This window comes from Myxine glutinosa, chromosome 14, assembly GCF_964187855.1.
Source record: "Myxine glutinosa chromosome 14, kmMyxGlut1.1, whole genome shotgun sequence".
Taxonomy (NCBI): Eukaryota; Metazoa; Chordata; class Myxini; order Myxiniformes; family Myxinidae; genus Myxine; species Myxine glutinosa.
The window spans coordinates 56,206,577-56,224,512 of record NC_136274.1 but is presented as its reverse complement, the minus strand read 5'-3'; the positions used below and the strand labels follow the sequence as shown (position 1 = coordinate 56,224,512).

At 44.5% G+C, this 17,936-nt stretch overlaps 1 protein-coding gene across 4 annotated transcripts in view; it reads right to left on the bottom strand.

Annotated features, from left to right (window-relative positions):
* The window catches only part of CPAP (centrosome assembly and centriole elongation protein), a 71,758-nt gene extending 53,995 nt beyond the window's left edge, over positions 1-17,763 (bottom strand). For 3 of the 4 annotated variants that reach the window (XM_068135920.2, XM_068135921.2, XM_068135922.2), the window contains exons 1-5: positions 17,124-17,763; positions 16,847-16,975; positions 10,915-11,038; positions 10,595-10,807; positions 2,952-3,096 (exon numbers count right to left, since the gene is read on the bottom strand). In XM_068135920.2, the coding sequence (XP_067992021.2) occupies positions 2,952-3,096; positions 10,595-10,807; positions 10,915-11,038; positions 16,847-16,975; positions 17,124-17,372 (860 nt within the window). In that variant the 5' untranslated portion in view covers positions 17,373-17,763. The remainder of the gene's footprint in view (positions 1-2,951; positions 3,097-10,594; positions 10,808-10,914; positions 11,039-16,846; positions 16,976-17,123) is intronic. The other variant, XM_068135923.2, reaches the window with a different exon arrangement.
* Between the last annotated feature and the right edge of the window lie 173 nt (positions 17,764-17,936).

Sequence of the window (17,936 nt, the reverse complement as noted above, 5' to 3'; positions counted from 1 at the left end):
AGGAAATAAGCCCCGCCCGAATCACGGGTGTTAGTGGAAACACCGAGCGGTAGTGTTACGGATTCGGCACTAATTATTGTTGTTATTATTATTATTGTTGGTTCTCAGTAAGGGTTATTGTGGTTAAAAGGTTTAAAAGGGCTCATGATAATGCCGGAAATCGGATAGTGCACCGGAAGAGGGGGAGCGAGGAAGAAGAGGCGTGGAGAGAAGGAAAAAGACGATCTTGGTTGAAGCTCCGTACCGAGCGGTCGAACGTAGAGTGCGAGTGAACGTTGAGTCCTTGAAAGGAAGTTCGTGTGATAGGTGACATCGCCGCAGTGCTGTTGAGCCTGCGTAGTCGGGTATCTGGGTGCATTGAGGGTCCGGAGTATCCTTGCCTCGAAGCCCCGGCCCGAGTGAAAGCCGTCCGCCATTTCGCCACGCCCGCTGCCTTAAGTGAAAAGGTTTTTGTCGCGTCGGCCGGGCATTATTCCCCGGTGGGTTGCCGGGGACGGCTGTGCAAGAAAGTGGCTTTTGGGGATTATTAAGGAGACTCGCTGCTTGAACCGCAAATGGATACATCGGAGCACGTCTTTGGGAGGTTTTCCATTCCACCGCTATTGTGCTGGGTGTTGGACCACGTGACCTGTGGGTTGCTTCGATCGTCCACGCCTCAATTGATTTTGATCGGGCATTGATCCAACGATCGCTGGAGCGAATCGACTTCGCCTTGGAGGGGTACAGAGACATTGGGGAGTGCTGTGAGTTGGGTTAAAGGACTAGATAAAGTGGTACCATCTTAAGATAGTGATTGTAGGGCGAATTGTTATTATTATTTGTGTCGTGATTCCGGGGTGATTTATAATATATTATTGTTTGTTCATAACCCTTGGTGTGGTTTCATTATTGATTTGATTGTTTCCTTTGATGGCTTCATTGAGGGTTTCATCATTGATTAATTTCAACCAAGGCTAACATATCTTTCTGCCGGGGACCCTCTCGGGGTTCGGAGGTTTACCGAGACCAGGGGATAGGGGAGGACCCCGTAACAGTAGCGACCCGTGACCCGAGCCGTTATCAAGGACTAAACCCGATCCAAGCGGTTCGTAATCGTGCCACGCTTACCCAATGAAGGAAATGACTGAAACGGTCAAATTTGGGAAGAAAAGGAATAACAGAATTTATTTACACTTTGTACAAGAAGAAGAAGAAGAACACACAGTGCAGCCTTAAACAGTCTGAACTTATCCCTGGACAAACGGGCCCGCCACACTCAGACACACTCACATGGGGTTTGTAGTTGACCAGGTCGATGGTCCAGGGATGCGTCCAGGCAGCTCGCTCTCCGGTCCCCAACTCACACCGCGAAGCAGATGAACCAGACGGCAGGAGCTCTCCTGCGTGTCGTTTGGCATGCACGGGATTATTACAGGGCAACGGTAGGCTGGCTTTGGCGGTTACACTCGCGGCTCAGCCGCGTACGTAATAAGCGGACAGTTCGATACGCGCTTCTTAATGCGTTTCTCCTTAATGCCTCGAAACTGTCATGCGCACGCCGGTCCTCTCAGTGCTGTTACCACGCGAGTGCTCCGGATCAGTTCGCTCAATGGCTTCTCGCTTGGCGTCGCTTGGTTCGTGCTTGGCTCCCGTCCTCCTCAAGTCCTCGCTGGCAAGCCCTCTCAGCACGCCCTTTCCCCACGTGTCCTCTTTCCAACCAGTCCTCTTTCCAACCAGTCCTCTTTCCAACCAGTCCTCTTTCCAACCAGTCCTCTTTCCAACCAGTCCTCTTTCCAACCAGTCCTCTTTCCAACCAGTCCTCTTTCCAACCAGTCCTGTTGTAGGGCTTTGTGCAAAGGCTTATATAGCCTTGCCCAGCGAACCTTCCAGCACTTGCTAGATGCCCCTTACCACACCCTCTCAAGCCATGCCTTCTCAGCCCTGGTTGGCTGTTGCCCTTACCGTCACCGCCTCTGACGTGCTGCTTGACGCGGCCACACCCCGACCTCGCGCTCCTCCCCCTTTTCAGGCCTACCTCGTGGTTACCCGACTAGTTTGAGCGAGCAACGGGCAGCTAATGCTGCTGGCGGCCAAAGCGTAACAACCGAGGTGGATTAGCCGAATGGGGCGCGGGATCGAGTTTGCCCATTGGTGAAATTGAAGGGCGGCTGCAAAATGAAAGGACCGAAGCTTATTTCTTTGCACAACGCAGATGCCACTAGGGAAATGGCCTACTCTTACACACACTATGACATAACTGATTCTAATGGGCCTATGTGTTGCTTGTGGACTAACTATGGGGGGGCAAACCTTTAACCTTTAATGATGTTATATGTACAATTCTCAAAACCTCAACAATATATATTTTAATTTCAACAATTTTCTGGAGGAAATAGTGCATTATTTGAAAAAAGAGCAAGGGTGCTAATATTTTTGGCCACGACTGTATATACTCATATATATATACACCTCCCTCCCTCTTATAAAGAGCAATTGTGTGTGGGAGCATGCTAATTTGAAAGTCAGCTCTGAAGCTGCTAAATATAGAAAGATAATAATTGATACCTCATTGGAAAAATGGAGAGGGAGGGGTGGGGTACGTGCAAAGAACTTGACTTGGAGAAAATAATCGGCCTACATTGCACTTGAAGCGCTGTACAATATTATCATAAACCCACACTTCCTGTACCTTTTCTTCCAAAGTTCTTTTTATAGGGTGTAACATGCGTGTATTTTTTCTTTTCTCTCGAAGCGAAGGGATGGTCCGACACCACACACCACACCCCACACCCCCCCCCCGCCACCCTTCCTCTTCCATCCACATGTAATTAATGTATGATTCTTTAAAGCATTTTCCTAACAAAAAGGTAAAACTCCACAGAAGAAGAGGAATGTTGAGGATTTAAGCTTCAGAAGCTCCAAAAGGTATTCAAAGTGACACACAAGTATTCCAAAATCAGTTATTACGCTACCTGTCTTCAAGATCACTAGAACTAGTCATTTGAACATTTCCACCATCTGTTCGTTTTTCAACCTTGCTGTATTCCTCTCCATCAAAAGATTTCTTCAATCCACTGTCAGCAGACTCTTCACATAAAGCAGAAATGGGAGGCCACTCTGTCAAAGACCAGAATAAAAAGTCAGTAAACATCTCAAAGTAAACATCTCGACAATCTATTGTCCTACTATTAATTTGCAACTAGCAGTAACCCGTGAAAATCACGGGCATAAATAGTGTTTATGTTCATACAAACTAACTGCATGGTTCAGTCTGGAATAAAAGCTGAAAATCAGTGAAAAGTTTTAAATGGTGCACAAAATGGCATGAGGTATTCAAAACTTTTCACTGATTTTCAGCTTTTATTCCACACTTATAGATATTTTGAGTTGTATAGTTGTATATAATTGTATAAACTGCATATCCGCTTTCGGTACTGATAACATAACCAGTGATAACTGGCTGGACAAAAGCCACAGCTCGCTGGCTAGGCGTGCTTCCACCTTGCGGTATTGATAAATATCCAGGCTGATGTCACATTGGCGGCCACACGTGCGCATTGCCTGCCGCCTTCCCGCTTCCTTTCATAATAATTGTGTCAGTTGGCACCAACATTCATTCTGGCGGATCTCCTGAATATCGCTTTGTATTCAACTGTATGCTGCATGTGTGAGAAGTGTTATGATTTATGGGAGCGAGACATGGGTAATGAACGTAGAGCAGCAACGAAGGTTGGAAAGGGTGGAAATGCGAATGGTTCAACGGATGTGCGGAGTATCGTTGAGAGAGAGGAAGACAAATGATGAATTGCGAAAGATGATGGGAATAGAGCCTGTGATTGATGCTGTGAAGAGGAACAGGTTGAGATGGTTTGGTCATGTGTTGAGGAAGGATGAAAGTGACTGGTTGAGAAGAGTGATGGAAATGAATGTAGAAGGAAGTAGAAGACGGGGAAGACCGAGAAAGACTTGGCTAAAGATGGTGGAAGAAGAAATGCGGGCAAGGGGGTTAACAAGGAGAGATGCAGAAAATAGGGCAAAATGGAGAAGATTGTCATGGGGACCGCAAGGCTAACCCCCGCTCTAGCAGGGAAAATGGCCTTTAATGATATAAATTGGTCACTGGCTTTGACACCAATATAATTTTTGTTATGTACCTCAGGCATCAAAAAGCTACATACCGTATTTTTCGGTGTATCAACTGCACCCGTGTATCAACCGCACCCCCGATTTTCGACTTCAAAAAAAAATAAAATAAAAATCTGATTTTCGAGGGGGGAAAAAAAAAATCAGGAAAATTTAAAAAAGAGAAGAGAATAAATAAATAAATGGAAAGCGAAATATGATGAAAGGAAAGAGAAACTGAAGACAGAGAAAGAGTGAAAATACATGAAATGAGTTGAAAGAGAATTTTTAAAACATTATAATTATTCTTTCTTGCCAATGTGGGGCCCTGAAAAGGGCCGTTGGGTTTTGTCACCTTTGGCCGAGATGGTGGTCCCTCGAGGCACATCGAAGGTCAGCGGTGTCTGATCTGCGTTGCCAATGCGGCTTAGGGGATAGTCGTGCTGCTTGCGGATCTTGATCACGAACTTCTGAAAATTAGCAGTCTTCTCTGCTATGTCATCAGGGAGACTCTGTGTGATGTGGGTTCGCCGGCGAATGGAAAGGCCATGACGACCCATGAACCTCTACGCCCAAGACATACTGGCCGTGAAGCCATCAACCCCTGTTTCCCTGGCGATGAGTCGGGCCTGGAGTCGCAACGCTAGTGTCGCGATGGCGTGTCCCTCGGCTCGCTTCTCTCTCACCCACATTAGCAGTCTCTCCTCCAAGGCCGGCCACTGGGCTGCTTTGCCCCTCATCGCCTTCTTCTTCTTCGGCATTGTCTCCAGCGTCTGCTTGTTAGTCCGCCAGCGTCTAATGACGGACTCGTCGATTCCGAAGTGTCGGCCGGCCGCCCGATTACTAAACTCTTCTGCAAACCTGCAGGCACGGAGCTTGAAAGCTACTGTGAATGATCGCGGTGCCATCTCGTGGTCTTGGTCAGGATAGAAGCGAATGGTGAAGCATGGTCCTGGTCAGGATAGAAGCGAATGGTGAATCTTGGTCTTGATAGCTCGAACAGGATAGAACGAATGGTGAAACTCCCCGTTGACCTCTCCGTTTTATACATTCGCCCAGCCCATGCGGCGGCATCAAAGCCGACTTCAATAGGTAATACGGCGTTGGTTAGACAATAGGTAGGTCATAATGTCCCATGCAAAACATCCTGTTTACCATGTTGACGCTTTTGTTTTGTGACTTAATCCTGTCTTTATTTAGCACAATCTATTCACTATGTGACCTGTCATTCAAAGAGGACTCGTGAAAGTACACATTTTCACAAACACGCATAGAAAAATCAAATATTACAAACTTCAAACTTTCTTGTATTTTGACTGGCAGCAGTAATCGGCGTTGAACCTACCTTAGTAACGTAATTGACGATCATTCATCATTGTATCCCCGCAACCCCAAAGTAATATAAAGATTACGTCCCGTTGATATGACAGTTTTTCAATGCACAAATTTTTCTGTTACTGTGTATCAACCGCACCCCCTTTTTTAGGGTTTTCCCGTCGGTAAAAAACCGCGGTTGATACACCGGAAAATACGGTATATCAGACAAACAGTTTCAAAAGGAGCCAAATCTACGTCCTTCAAATTCCATTTTCTTTCCTGAAAGTCCTTGTAGTGTCCATCTTGTATATCCCGTGTACCCAGCCCCAGCTTTCCCCCTTGCACAGATCCCCCAATGTCCCTGTTCTCTACTGTTGTTGTACTTCCCCCTCTCTCTCTCTCCCCCTCTTGTCTCCCGCTCCCTTTATTATATGTTATATGTGTTAGCTGTTACACGAGCCTCGACTTGGTATACAAAAACAAAATCTCCCGACCATTAAAGCATTTAAATTGCATCAGAGGTAGCAATATATGCAAATTGTTGCTCCCAGCTGGCCAGCATTGATGACAGAAGACACAATTTGCATTTTTGCTGTCTCCATCCCTACCCCATTTAGAATCCTGTGCAGACACTTGCTAGTATATATAATAGGCTATTGCAACCCTGAAACACTCCTCGGAAAGAAAAAAATATGAAATAAAAGTTGCTTCAAATTAATCCAAACCTACGGGAAAATTATTTAAAAAATTCAATTGGACAAAAATTTGATCCCGGGTTGTGTATAGGTAACAGACCGCTGCATTGATCGCGATGAAAAAAAATATTTATTTCTATAAATAAATACATAACCTCACATTTTTGAACTCTTTCAATCAGCGTAAGAATAAAATGCTTTGTTTTTTATATTGTGGTATTTTTTTACCATGGGCTCTGCCAGTTTATTATATTGATACTTTTTTTTTTTTGACTTCTCCCTGCGGCACTATATGTACAGACACCATGTACATTTACAAAAACCCAGGGGTCAGGGTCAATTATTTTTTTTGTGGGCCACCTAAACAGGTTTTTTGGTGGCCCGCCAGCATTTTTGGTGGCCCGGCCATATATTATTTGCTGGTGAATCAAAATTCATTGTGAGGTTGCTGGTGAATCAGGCTAACCCCCGCTCTAGCAGGGAAAATTGCCTTAAAATGCATGTTGTTGTTGTTGTTGTTGTTGTTGTTGTGGTGCATCAAACTTCATAAAAATCAGTATCCACGTTTAAATTACTATTTCTCATGACACCTACAGCTCAAATTTCAGTGCTTTTCATACCAGCAACCTCACAACTCGTAATCACAGAACACTCCCATCACCAATTCAATCATGTACCTACTAACTTGCAGCAAAATAATACTCGGACAATTTTAAGGTTTGCTGAAGAAAAATCTCTTCACATATTAACACATTTATTGCATTTTCCAAAATAATTGTTAACTCTGCACACCTTTCAGCTATTGATGAGATTATTGTAGTCATGAAATCTCGAAAATAGTACTAAAACATGTCACTGTAAAACCTGAGTATTTTTATTTGATGTACATTCAGTTTCAAAAAATATTGGGTCAAAATTTGATGGAAAGAACAGTTAATTTAAGTGTGAATTTGCATGATGACTAGCATGTGGCTAACGGTGTGATTTGTGCCTATTGCAAGCTTACGGCCTTGCTTCTATTCACCGAGACGGTGTTAGGCGCGTGCAAGCCAAGCTCGGTCTCATGCATGTGCCGGGGGCGTGGGGGTGGGGGAGTGTTCACCGAGCTGTATATACAACTGTAGCGCAGCTGCAGCAGGGCAAGCAGCAGCCATGTTGGAATACCCTTCCCTCGCTATAACACGAGAGGTACAGGCATAGCTGAGAGTGTGATAAGCATGAACGCATATGAACTTTATCGGGTTTCGTTGACAGATTGATTCACATTTGTTTTCTTTTATTCGTTTTCCTTCGGAGCCTTGTAATAGAGCCACGAAGGTGACTGACTAAACTGAGTCTGGTATTAGTAAGTGAGAAGCGTCAAGTTGAATTGGTCTGCGAGAATAACTTAGTCTCAGTGCCCCCCAATAAAATGGAATGAAAGTGTGGTGGTGGAATGGGGAGCGGAGGATGGGGGTGGGGAGGGTTAAACTACAAATTGATAAATCGTCCAGAAACAATTTCCGCTACGATTGTTTCTTTTTTTCAGCATTAAGAAAGAAGAAAGAAACTAAGAAACTGGCATATGGAGTTAAAAACCAATGACAGGCACACACGCGAATATGGATACTTTGAGACCTGGGAGACTACGTTCCATCTTCTGAAACCCGTATGTGGAGATATAACAATCAACGACACACATGTGTGTGTACACACACATGTGTGTGTACACACACACACACACACACACACACACACACACACACACACACACACACACACACACACACACACACACACACACACACACACACACACACACACACACACACACACACACACACACACACACAATATCACTGTGAAACACTTTACTGGTGATTATAACAATATATGTTCACATGATAAATTAAACACAGCATTAAACGTTTCAAAATCTTATTTAATATAAAATAACGTTTCCTTACTTGTGAGAAGTGATTATTTTGGTCACTTTCAACTGGCGGAAATTCCGCTGCGATGGTAGCCGAAATCACAGCAGAACACTGGACATGCACACGATGTTTTTAACGGAAACCAGTGAGCTGAACAGCCTACCTGGCCTATGGTAATCCAAGGTAGGGGTAATGACGCCACTCACTACCTCCATATGACCACAGCGGGGATCGCTCTAGTTTTCGATACCACTCAGTCGGTGTGTTCCATTACCAAGCAGCTTGTAAAGCGCTCGCCAAGTGGCTTAAGCACTCGATTCCATGGAAAAAGTTACGAAGGGATGGCTGGATTGGCAAGCTCATTGATAAAATGGGACACCTGGCAAATGTGTTTGCACGAGTTTGTTTACAGCGTAGGCGTGTCAGATGAGATTAATCATGAGGGGGTTAATTACCGTTATTATAATCCCAAAATAATTTAAAATATATTCACAACGTAGGTTAAGCTAATGTGGAAATAACATGGAGTCCTCTTACTCGTGATACAATTGAGGGTTCTAAAGCGTCATTCCTAATTGTAATACCCTCATCCACCATCACCGGAAGAAGCGGCGATCGCACACGGTAAATGTTTACGAAGATAATTTCCATCGCCTGACCGTCAGAACTCGTGGTGAGGAAAGCAAATTAAGTCACTACAACCTTTGCTGTATGACCTGTAGTTCATTTGGCAAGTTTACTTGGATGAGATGGCGTGATGACAAGTAACGACCGAATACATTGATGATTTTGACAATTGGCCAAACGGGCCACCTCGGGCCAAGTTGTGGCCAAACGGAGTCTTTGGTGGCATTTGGCACCTGGGCTTGCACTTATTTCGAACCATGTGCCCTTCACACCAGCCTAAATGCACCCTTAATTCTGTATTCATTGTGACCTGTGTCCTGTAACACCATAGTGGTCAAATAAAACATCTTCAGATATTGAGGTTTAGGCTGAAAAGAACATTTTTTTAAATTTCCGTTTTCTTCCAGATACAGAGCAGAAAGTCGTTAGGAAATTGTGTGGGAACTCTATTTTTTTTTTTTAATTAAATTAAACCTTTTGTGGAAAAACGTAATCATTAAATTTTTCGTTGAGAATACGTACAAGCATTTTACAACCTGCCATGCTCATACAACAAATGTGGTCTTTTACTCTGTCGATACAGTTCAATCTTCTTTGTCTTCCAGTGAGCTCAGTGGCTTACAATGTAGCATAAACTACCGTTATTGAAATAAACTCCGGAAGAGAAAGAAGAAGAAAAAGAAGAACTTGTGAATGCACCACCTAAAATTCTTATATTTTTTCATGCAGAATAAGACCAGAGAAGAGAGCGTTTCTTTACTCAAACACTCAAAGCAAGGGAACGAGGGAAATCACAACAGGTTTATGCCACAAAGCAGAGCGTGTTAGAAGCAAATGCAACGTTTGATAAGGAAACGCTATCGGTGGCTAATGCTGACTCCGGAACAAAGCTGAACTGATGTATGATACGATCTAATGTATGATACGATCACCACTCGAAGGGCCTATACAAGCCCATTAATCCAATGGCTCAGAGCTTGCGCGCGACTGGGGAAATTGAGGTCGAGGCTGAACCTGCCAGGACAAAACCTGTGGGACGAACAGGCTACTGACATGGTGCAGGCGGATTTTCCCTGGACGCTCCCGCTAACACACCGACTTACACTTTCTGTCTCTGGCATTCCCTGCTTCTAATTTGTTCACTTGGAACAAACAAGAGTACTCCACAATTAAGCCCTCGTTCTTACTTAGGACTAGGTTACTGACTCGCATATCACACTTTCCTCTAAAGCACTACAGGAACTGACATGCACTTATCCCTACACTGCACACCACTTCCTCTATCCTCCTCTTCTCCACCACCCCCTCTCCTTTTTCACATTGCAACCAACGTAAGCCCAACGGCTTGCGCCAGGAGAGCAAGGGCCTCCAATATGCCCTGTCTATTACTCTTGCATATCTCGTTTCCCTGGAATGATTGAGGTGCCTGCCTTCTGTGTGTAGTACTGTGATAGGTTTATGGGCTAAGAGGACTTATGTGCTTATGGGTAAGATCTTTCTTGTGTGACACTGCCCGCTTGTAAATGCATGCCTTTATTAAACCTTTATAGCTATTTTCCAAACTGCCCGATTTTCTCTTTCCATTGGTTAGAACATAGTGTGTAAATAGTGAATAGGAGTTCTGCCCCACTGTTCTGTTATGGTTAGTTATTAGTCAACATCCCACTTCGGGTATCGCTTGGCCATTTTGATTGACGTTGAGAGCACGGTACCCCATCTGGGGGGTTTAATTCGCTGAAAAGGTAAAGCGGAGTTAGACACTGCACCATGCTTGAATTAAACATCTTAGATGGCGTCCGTGGTTGCTTAGCAACCTGTCATGCCATGGAGTTATCTACGGCTCATCGGTCGGGAAGTGGGTCCGAGTACTCCCCTCGCGACCTTGTGAACCCCGAACCCGTAACGATATACAACTTTGGATTGAAAATGGAAATCAAATACCTTTGGAAGCATTGTCAGGATTAAGTGTTTCTTTGAGAGTCAAAGGCCTTGGAGGTGGCAGTGCAGACATAATCGGCACAGTTTCGGCTCCGGGGACAGGAGGAGGTTCGGTGGTAAATTTGTCTTCTTTCTGGCAACCAGCAATCGGAATGAACTCAGTTGGCCCAGGTTGGCTACGCTTGGAGCAATGATCAACCGAAATGGCGTCCTGGTCTGTCACGAGACAAAAGAGTGCGGTTATAATTATGCACATGAAGTTTGCCACATTACTGCTAATGATATGTTCATGACAGCACAGTATAGCATCATGGCTGGCTTACCCAAAACACGCTGGGGTAATGCAACGAGGCTCAGGATCCGGTGCTGCTCTTCACGGAGACGCCCCATCTGCTCATTATGTTGCAGGCGAAGACTTTCTTGTTGCAACACCTGTCTTGCTTGCAGCTGAAGCAACGGTGTAACCTGTGTTAGTAGCTGTCTATTTGAATTACTTCTACAAATAAAGTGTAATTTATAACACATTCTCCCCCTCCCTCACCCCACCATATGCTTCATACATGCCTGTTCCCTCCCCTCTAAATAACTCCTTGACTTGTAACCTTTGTTTCTCTCTCTTCTTACCCTCTCTTCTCTTTAATCATATTCAGTTCGGAGTTAAAAACACCATGGGATATTTCAAGTAAACCAATGCTAGCACCCAACTGAACGACCATCCAAGATATGGTGCACTTTCTGATGAAACATCCTGCCTGTGAAGCACAGATCTGAAAGCTTATAATCGGGTCGGGAATCAAACCAAGACGAGACAGCTACCAATGCACTTTGTTGTGTATATTTCACACTGAGCAAAAGTCTTTGGCCACCACCACATAAAATATTTTTTCATTAGTTTGTAATTTATTTATTGTAAGTAAAGTGAACCAACACAACGCCCAAGATATCAAACTCGACGAGACTCAAAATAATCGTTTTACACCAATAAGGCAATTCTCAGAGAAATCTACTATATAAGAGAGCCGTTGGTCAGTGTGTCTGTGTGTCGCCATTTTTCTCAGAGATGGCTGAACGGATCTTCGTCAAACTTTCAAAGGTCCATCAGTGACTGCTTGGGAGTGTTTTTGGCAAAAAAGAGGAATTTTGTTTTGAAAAAAAAAAAAACGTTCGTTTTTTGGGGATTAAAAAAAAAAAAAATCGCTCTATAGTGCCTAAGCCTTTTTGATTAATGACAGTTATATACAAGTACACATTCGCATAAATAAATACAAAACAATCACCAGACATTTGAACGCAAATAATAAAACAATTTCAGGAGAAGTCGAAGTTGGTGGTAAGGCTTTCCATCATACTTAACTCAAAAACGTGATCAACGGTACATTCACCAGCATATGTTCACCGAAAAGGTAAAATGATGATTTGACATTTGTGATGGATTCTGATTTGGATGCAATTGCTTTGCCATTATATTTGCCCTCATTTCAAATATGTTACTGTTTCTTTTTCACTTGAGCAACGCTGGGTACTCCAGCTATAAACGCTTATGCACTTTACTCGGGGTACAAATACAAATACAACTTTGTCTGGGGGGTGGGGGGGAAGGCTATGTGGCCACGGCCTCATGCGGGGGCGGGGGGGACCGGGAGAGGGATGTAAATGTGTACCGTGTAGTGCAACCTGGTGATGGCGGCAGAGGGTATTACAATTTCCTTTTTTACCTGGGCAACATTGAGGTTAAAGCACTCTTTTTCACAGGTAAATTTTTCCTACTTCCCTTCCCCCCCCTTCCCCAAAACGGAGGGGCCTGTCAAAGCCACCCATCTCCCCAAACCCCCACCCCCAAAAGATGTATATGTAGTATATCTTTCCCCTCCCTCTCCCCTCACCTCACCTCCCCCTCCCCTACCCCTTCAACTCCCCCCACTCCCTTCTTCACCCCTCACTCCCCTCCCTCCCCCCTCAACCCCCCTCTCCCGGCAACGCCGGGTACTCCTGCTGGTATCCCATAAAACAGGAATTTCCAGATGTGGCATTCAAGCAACAATTCAGAAGCATCATGAGACTGGAGAAGTTCAGAAGAGTCAGCTAGCTTCAGATTCATCGCGGGAGATACCAATGATCCTGAAAGCTTTGGTTTCTACAGCCGGAAGCCAAGCTAGGTGTGAGGCAGGAGCACCAGCCCAGAGTGGAGAGCAGTATTCCATTGAGCTATGGATGAAAGCCGTGTATGTGGTGAGGGGCTCAGGTGTGCCAAGGAAGGACTTCGCACGACGGAGGATGCCCATCGGCGACTGGCTTTGGAGGCCAGCTTTGAAATGTGGTTTTCCCAGGAAATATCATGGCAGATAGTGAGACCCAAAAGCTTGAGTGACAGAACTTCTTGGAGAGGATTGTTGAGAATGTAGATGGGAGGGTTTTCCAGACGGTCTTTTCGGAGAGACATGTCAGGATTGAAAGACATGTTCCACTTGTTTGACAACTTTGTGATTTTGTCCAGGTCTGCAGAGAGTGAAGAGGCTGCTGCCTGCCGATCTGAGGGTTGAGATATGGAGCGGCAGAGAGTGGAGTCATCAGCAAAGAGATAGAGAGGATTTTCCAGAGAGTAGGAAAGATCATTGATGAATAACAAAAAAAAAAAACACGGGGCCGAGAACACTGCCTTGAGGAACTCTAGCCTGAACAGGAAGGGGAGATGAGAGAAATCCATTCAGGGCCACACGTTGACTGCAACCGGAAAGGAAGTCCGCAAGCCATAGGTGGAGATTTCCATGGATACCATAGGATGAGAGTTTGGTGAGCAAAGCGGGGTGCCAGACCGTATCGAGAGCACGAGATATGTCAAGGGAGACGGCTCCAATTTCCTGTTTGGTGTTGAGGGCCTCCATCCATTGTTGATACAGCAGAAGCTGCTTGTCCAGAGTAGAGTGACCTGGTCTGAATCCAAATTGATGATTCGAGATCAAGCCATTGGAGAAGAGGATGGATTTAATATCAGAAGCGATGATGGATTCCATGACCTTGCTGATAATTGGGAGAAGGCTGATTGGTCTGTCATGGCAAGGATCTGTTTTTGCACCTTTTTATGTAAAGCGGTAATGTTGGCTGATATCCAAGCAGATGGTAGATGACCTTGAGCAAAAGAGAGGGTGAAGAGAACAGAGAGAGGGTGTGAAAGAGCTCCAGAGCAGGACTTTAGGACCCGTGGGCTGATGCCGTCTGGTCCAGTTGCAGAATCAGAATCGAGGTTTCACAGAAACTTATCCACCTTATCAGGAGAGAAGGACACATAGTCCAGGAGCAGCTGGGTTCGACTGGATAAGGTGGGTAGAGAGAGAGATGGGTTTGGGTTTGGGTCTGATCCAGTTGCAGAATCAGAATCGGGGTTGGACAGAAACGTATCCACCTTGTCAGGAGAGGACACATAGTCCAGGAGCAGCTGGGTTTGACTGTGTAAGGTGGGTACAGAGAGATGGGTTTGGGTTTGGGACACAAGATTTTGAGGTAAACACAGAGTTGAGGCATTCAGCTTTTTCACGTGCGGAGTCAGCTGTGTAGCCGTTTGAGGTAAGGGAGGGGATGGAAGGGGAACAAACACCAGAAACAGTTTTGATGAGACGCCACCAGGATTTGGAAGAGGGAGACAGGTTTGAGAGTTCAGTCTTGCAGCCTATCACTCTTTCACCGCAGGCAGGTTGGTGGTCTTTCTGTCTTCTACCGACTCCTCTCTGTCCTAGCTCCCCCAGCTCTGTTTGTGCTGTGTCACCCAAATATTCCAACAGATATCACAAGAACTGCTAGCAACCCTCTTCTGGTGAAACTGCCAAAATCAAGACTCTGCTCACCTACACTCTTTCATTCCTCTTTTTTTCCCGCCTCTGGAACAAACTCCCACACGCTCGTCAATCCCACTCCTCCCTCCAGATCTTATCTTCCCCCATCCAAAACCTTGATCTTTTCTACCCCCGTTAATTCACCCCAAATCCACATCTTTCAATCACCGACTTCATTCCTGAAATTCCTTGTGGTGTCGTTTGTTTTGTACCGTGTACCCGGTTTTTTTTTTTAAGTTGGCGGTGCGGTTAATACACAGATATAAATAAATAAAAAATCAGTCTTAAAAACAATCATTGCTGAATTTCAATTATATTCCAATTGTCAAACATATGCCAGTAGATCTATATTCTACATATCGGGGAACATTTAGAACTTTCATAATTATGTAAAACTATGTGAGTACAAGCGATCTGGTTGGCCGTTTTTACCCGTTGAATCATGCACGGTAACCCCGACATGTCATCGTGTTCCTGTCATTTCTGCTTGATTGACAAACGGGAGTGAGGAATGATTGACGGGAATACCCACCTAGTTTACAGGGCCGGGTTGACAATGGCTCCATTGGTACCTTGGCACCAGGCCCACAATTAGAAGGGGTCATATTGACCAAGACAGTTTTTTTTTTAAAGTGTACACTTTGCGATACGTTAACTAAAGAATACATATCATATTTAATGCTCCTTTTAAAAAACATACAATTTAAGACTGTTAATGGTGACATCACCACACTGTTATTGTTAATGACGTACATTCCAGTTCCAGTACGCCAGTACGGTAAGTTCACGTTTTATGCGTGTTGCGTTTGCGCATGTTTGGAGTAGTGCGCGCCTGTCATTTATACCATTTTTTGGAATTACATGACCCGAATGCATAATTAACGCTGTGATTAAATTTTTGCACTGAACAACATGAAAACGTGTTTGCAATAACACCCAGATTCCGGCTGGATTGACTTCCCTCGCCCTCACCTGCACTCTCCCTCAGTTTCGGGAACCCCTCCATGTCAGCGTAGTGTGTGTAGTGATACGTTTCCCATTTTGCATGTGAACTGTGTCACTGTAATTAGCGTAACCCTTGCAATCACGACTGGAAAGCGTCCGTGGAGTAGGACGGTATGAAAGAGGTGATTGTACATGTGATATGAGGACCAGGGAGTGATTGCTACATTCAAGGTGTATTATCTGCAGAGAACATTTGCAAACCTGATAATGATGTAATGATTTGCAGGTGAAATAAACTGATAATGATCAGATGACTATGAAGGAATTCTGGAATGTCTTCACAATAAGGGATGTTCAATGTAATGTTGAGGAGTATTGGAGGGAAGTCATCCGTTTCTGTATGAATTGTGTATGGGGGAAACTTTGCCCTCAATTTGTTCAGGGCTTCAAGGTTTTCAGCGTGAGTAATGACGTGTCGAAAGCACGACGTAACATCGTCAAAATGGCCAAGACGGTCGGCTTTGTTGAGGTGGAGGAGGGTGATGAAGAGGAGTTGCTGGACTCTTACTGGGAGGAGCTCTCAAACGAGAACCTTCTACTACTGGAGAAGGAAAGAAGGAATGCCAGGTGGATCTTAACATTATAATAAAAATAAAATAAACCACTGTATTAGTAAACATAGGGGCAATACCCCTGGTGCTCACCTGGTAGAATAAACAGTATACTGCACCAACTAAAGGTATTTTAAACCAATTTCAATGGTTGCTAGACGACAGGGCAGCATGTAGAATCATAGTAACATAATCATAAGACTTTAACCAAACAAACAAACAAAAAAATATCCATTTTGGGGGGAAACCCCCTCCCTTCCCCCCACCCCGTGTACCTCCGAAGACCCTAATTTTTTCCAATGCCTTGAACAAACATTGGTACATCATGGATGATGAAGGTTGTGGTAAAGTTTCATCAAAATTGTGTGTGTAGGTCCAGAAAAGAAAGCAAATTCCTATTTTTGGGGTGAGGTCAAACCTGGATCCACTTTGACTCCCGGTAAACCCCCTTAAGCCCCGATTTTTATAATGCCGTGAACAAACTTTAGTCACAACACAACAAATATGATTTGTGCCAAATTTGGTCACGATCCCATCAGTGGTTTCGGATAAGAAGTTTCAAGTGTTTACAGACGGACAGACTGACTGACGACGCGCCATCGCATCACCTCCGCGGAACTTTGTTCCAGGTGAGCTAACAACAGACACCAGCGCGCACACACACACGCACACGCACACACACACACACACACACACACACACGCGCACACACACACACACACACACACACACACACACACACACACACACACACACACACACACACACACACACACACACACACACACACACACACACACACACACACACATCATTTCCTCGTTTCGTGGGTCAAATTAAAATAAAGTCCAACTTCTGTTACAACATGTTACCTGTTGTAGCTTCAACCTCAAAAATGTTTGCTTGTCCAAACTCCGGTAAGGATCCGAGCAGTTGTGCAAATGTTCAGGATCACAGGGCTGAAGCGCATCCAACGCAAATGCAGGTGGAGCTGCAGCGTCCTGAAAGTTGCAATGAACAAACATCAAACATGAGCAACTACTAGTACTTCGCTACTCACTGTAATCTGCCTTGATGAGATCCGAAATAACGTCAAGGTACACGACGGCATATAAAGGTGTTACGCTTTTACGTGTGCTCGGAGGCTACCTGCAGAGAATCCAGGCTGACACAGCTGCTGTTGGTGGAGGATTCTAAAGGTACGAGGACTCCGTGAGCACCTGCGGTCGGTGGTCCCTCCTGAGTGCCGCCTCCGAGCTCTGGACCTTTACAAAACGTCCCGAGATGGTGCAGGTCCACCGCTAAAGGGTTGTCCAAGATCACTCCAGCTCGAGACACGTCGACTCGCCAGTAAGGAGGCACCTCGGCAAGCTCCTGGTGGTACACGGCGTTGGCCATTGCATACCTACTAGTACTACTACTAGTACTAGTATTAATATGTAATGTGCTACACCACACCTAATCTATGGTATGGCTCCATCGGCAGCGCTGCATTTAAACCGCTTAGGAGAGTGCAGGATGAGTGTCAAAGGATTCGGCGCAAAATACATTAGAATCAAGAAAAGACAAATTAAAGAAAGATTACACCGAGGCCCATCTTCAAGCGTCCCGAATATGATTCGAGCGATGTAAGTTCCACGTCATATAATTATTTCGCCAGCATGAACAAATTTAGCTTTCAAATGTTAGAGACTAAAACATTGAAATTCCACCTGAATAATTAAAACGCATTGTACTATCGCGATAAAACAAATAAGTAAATGTTTTAACCAATCGTATTTGAGAAGAAGAAGAATAAGTTATAAAATGGTGATTTTTGCGCGAAAAAAGAGCGGCAATTTTTTTAGTCAATTGTTGATAGATTTGTATTTTACAAATAAAGAATGATATTTCTTCATGGTTGTCTTTGTTTAAAATGTTATTTTTGAAAAATAGTAAAATAAACGAACTTTAATACAGACT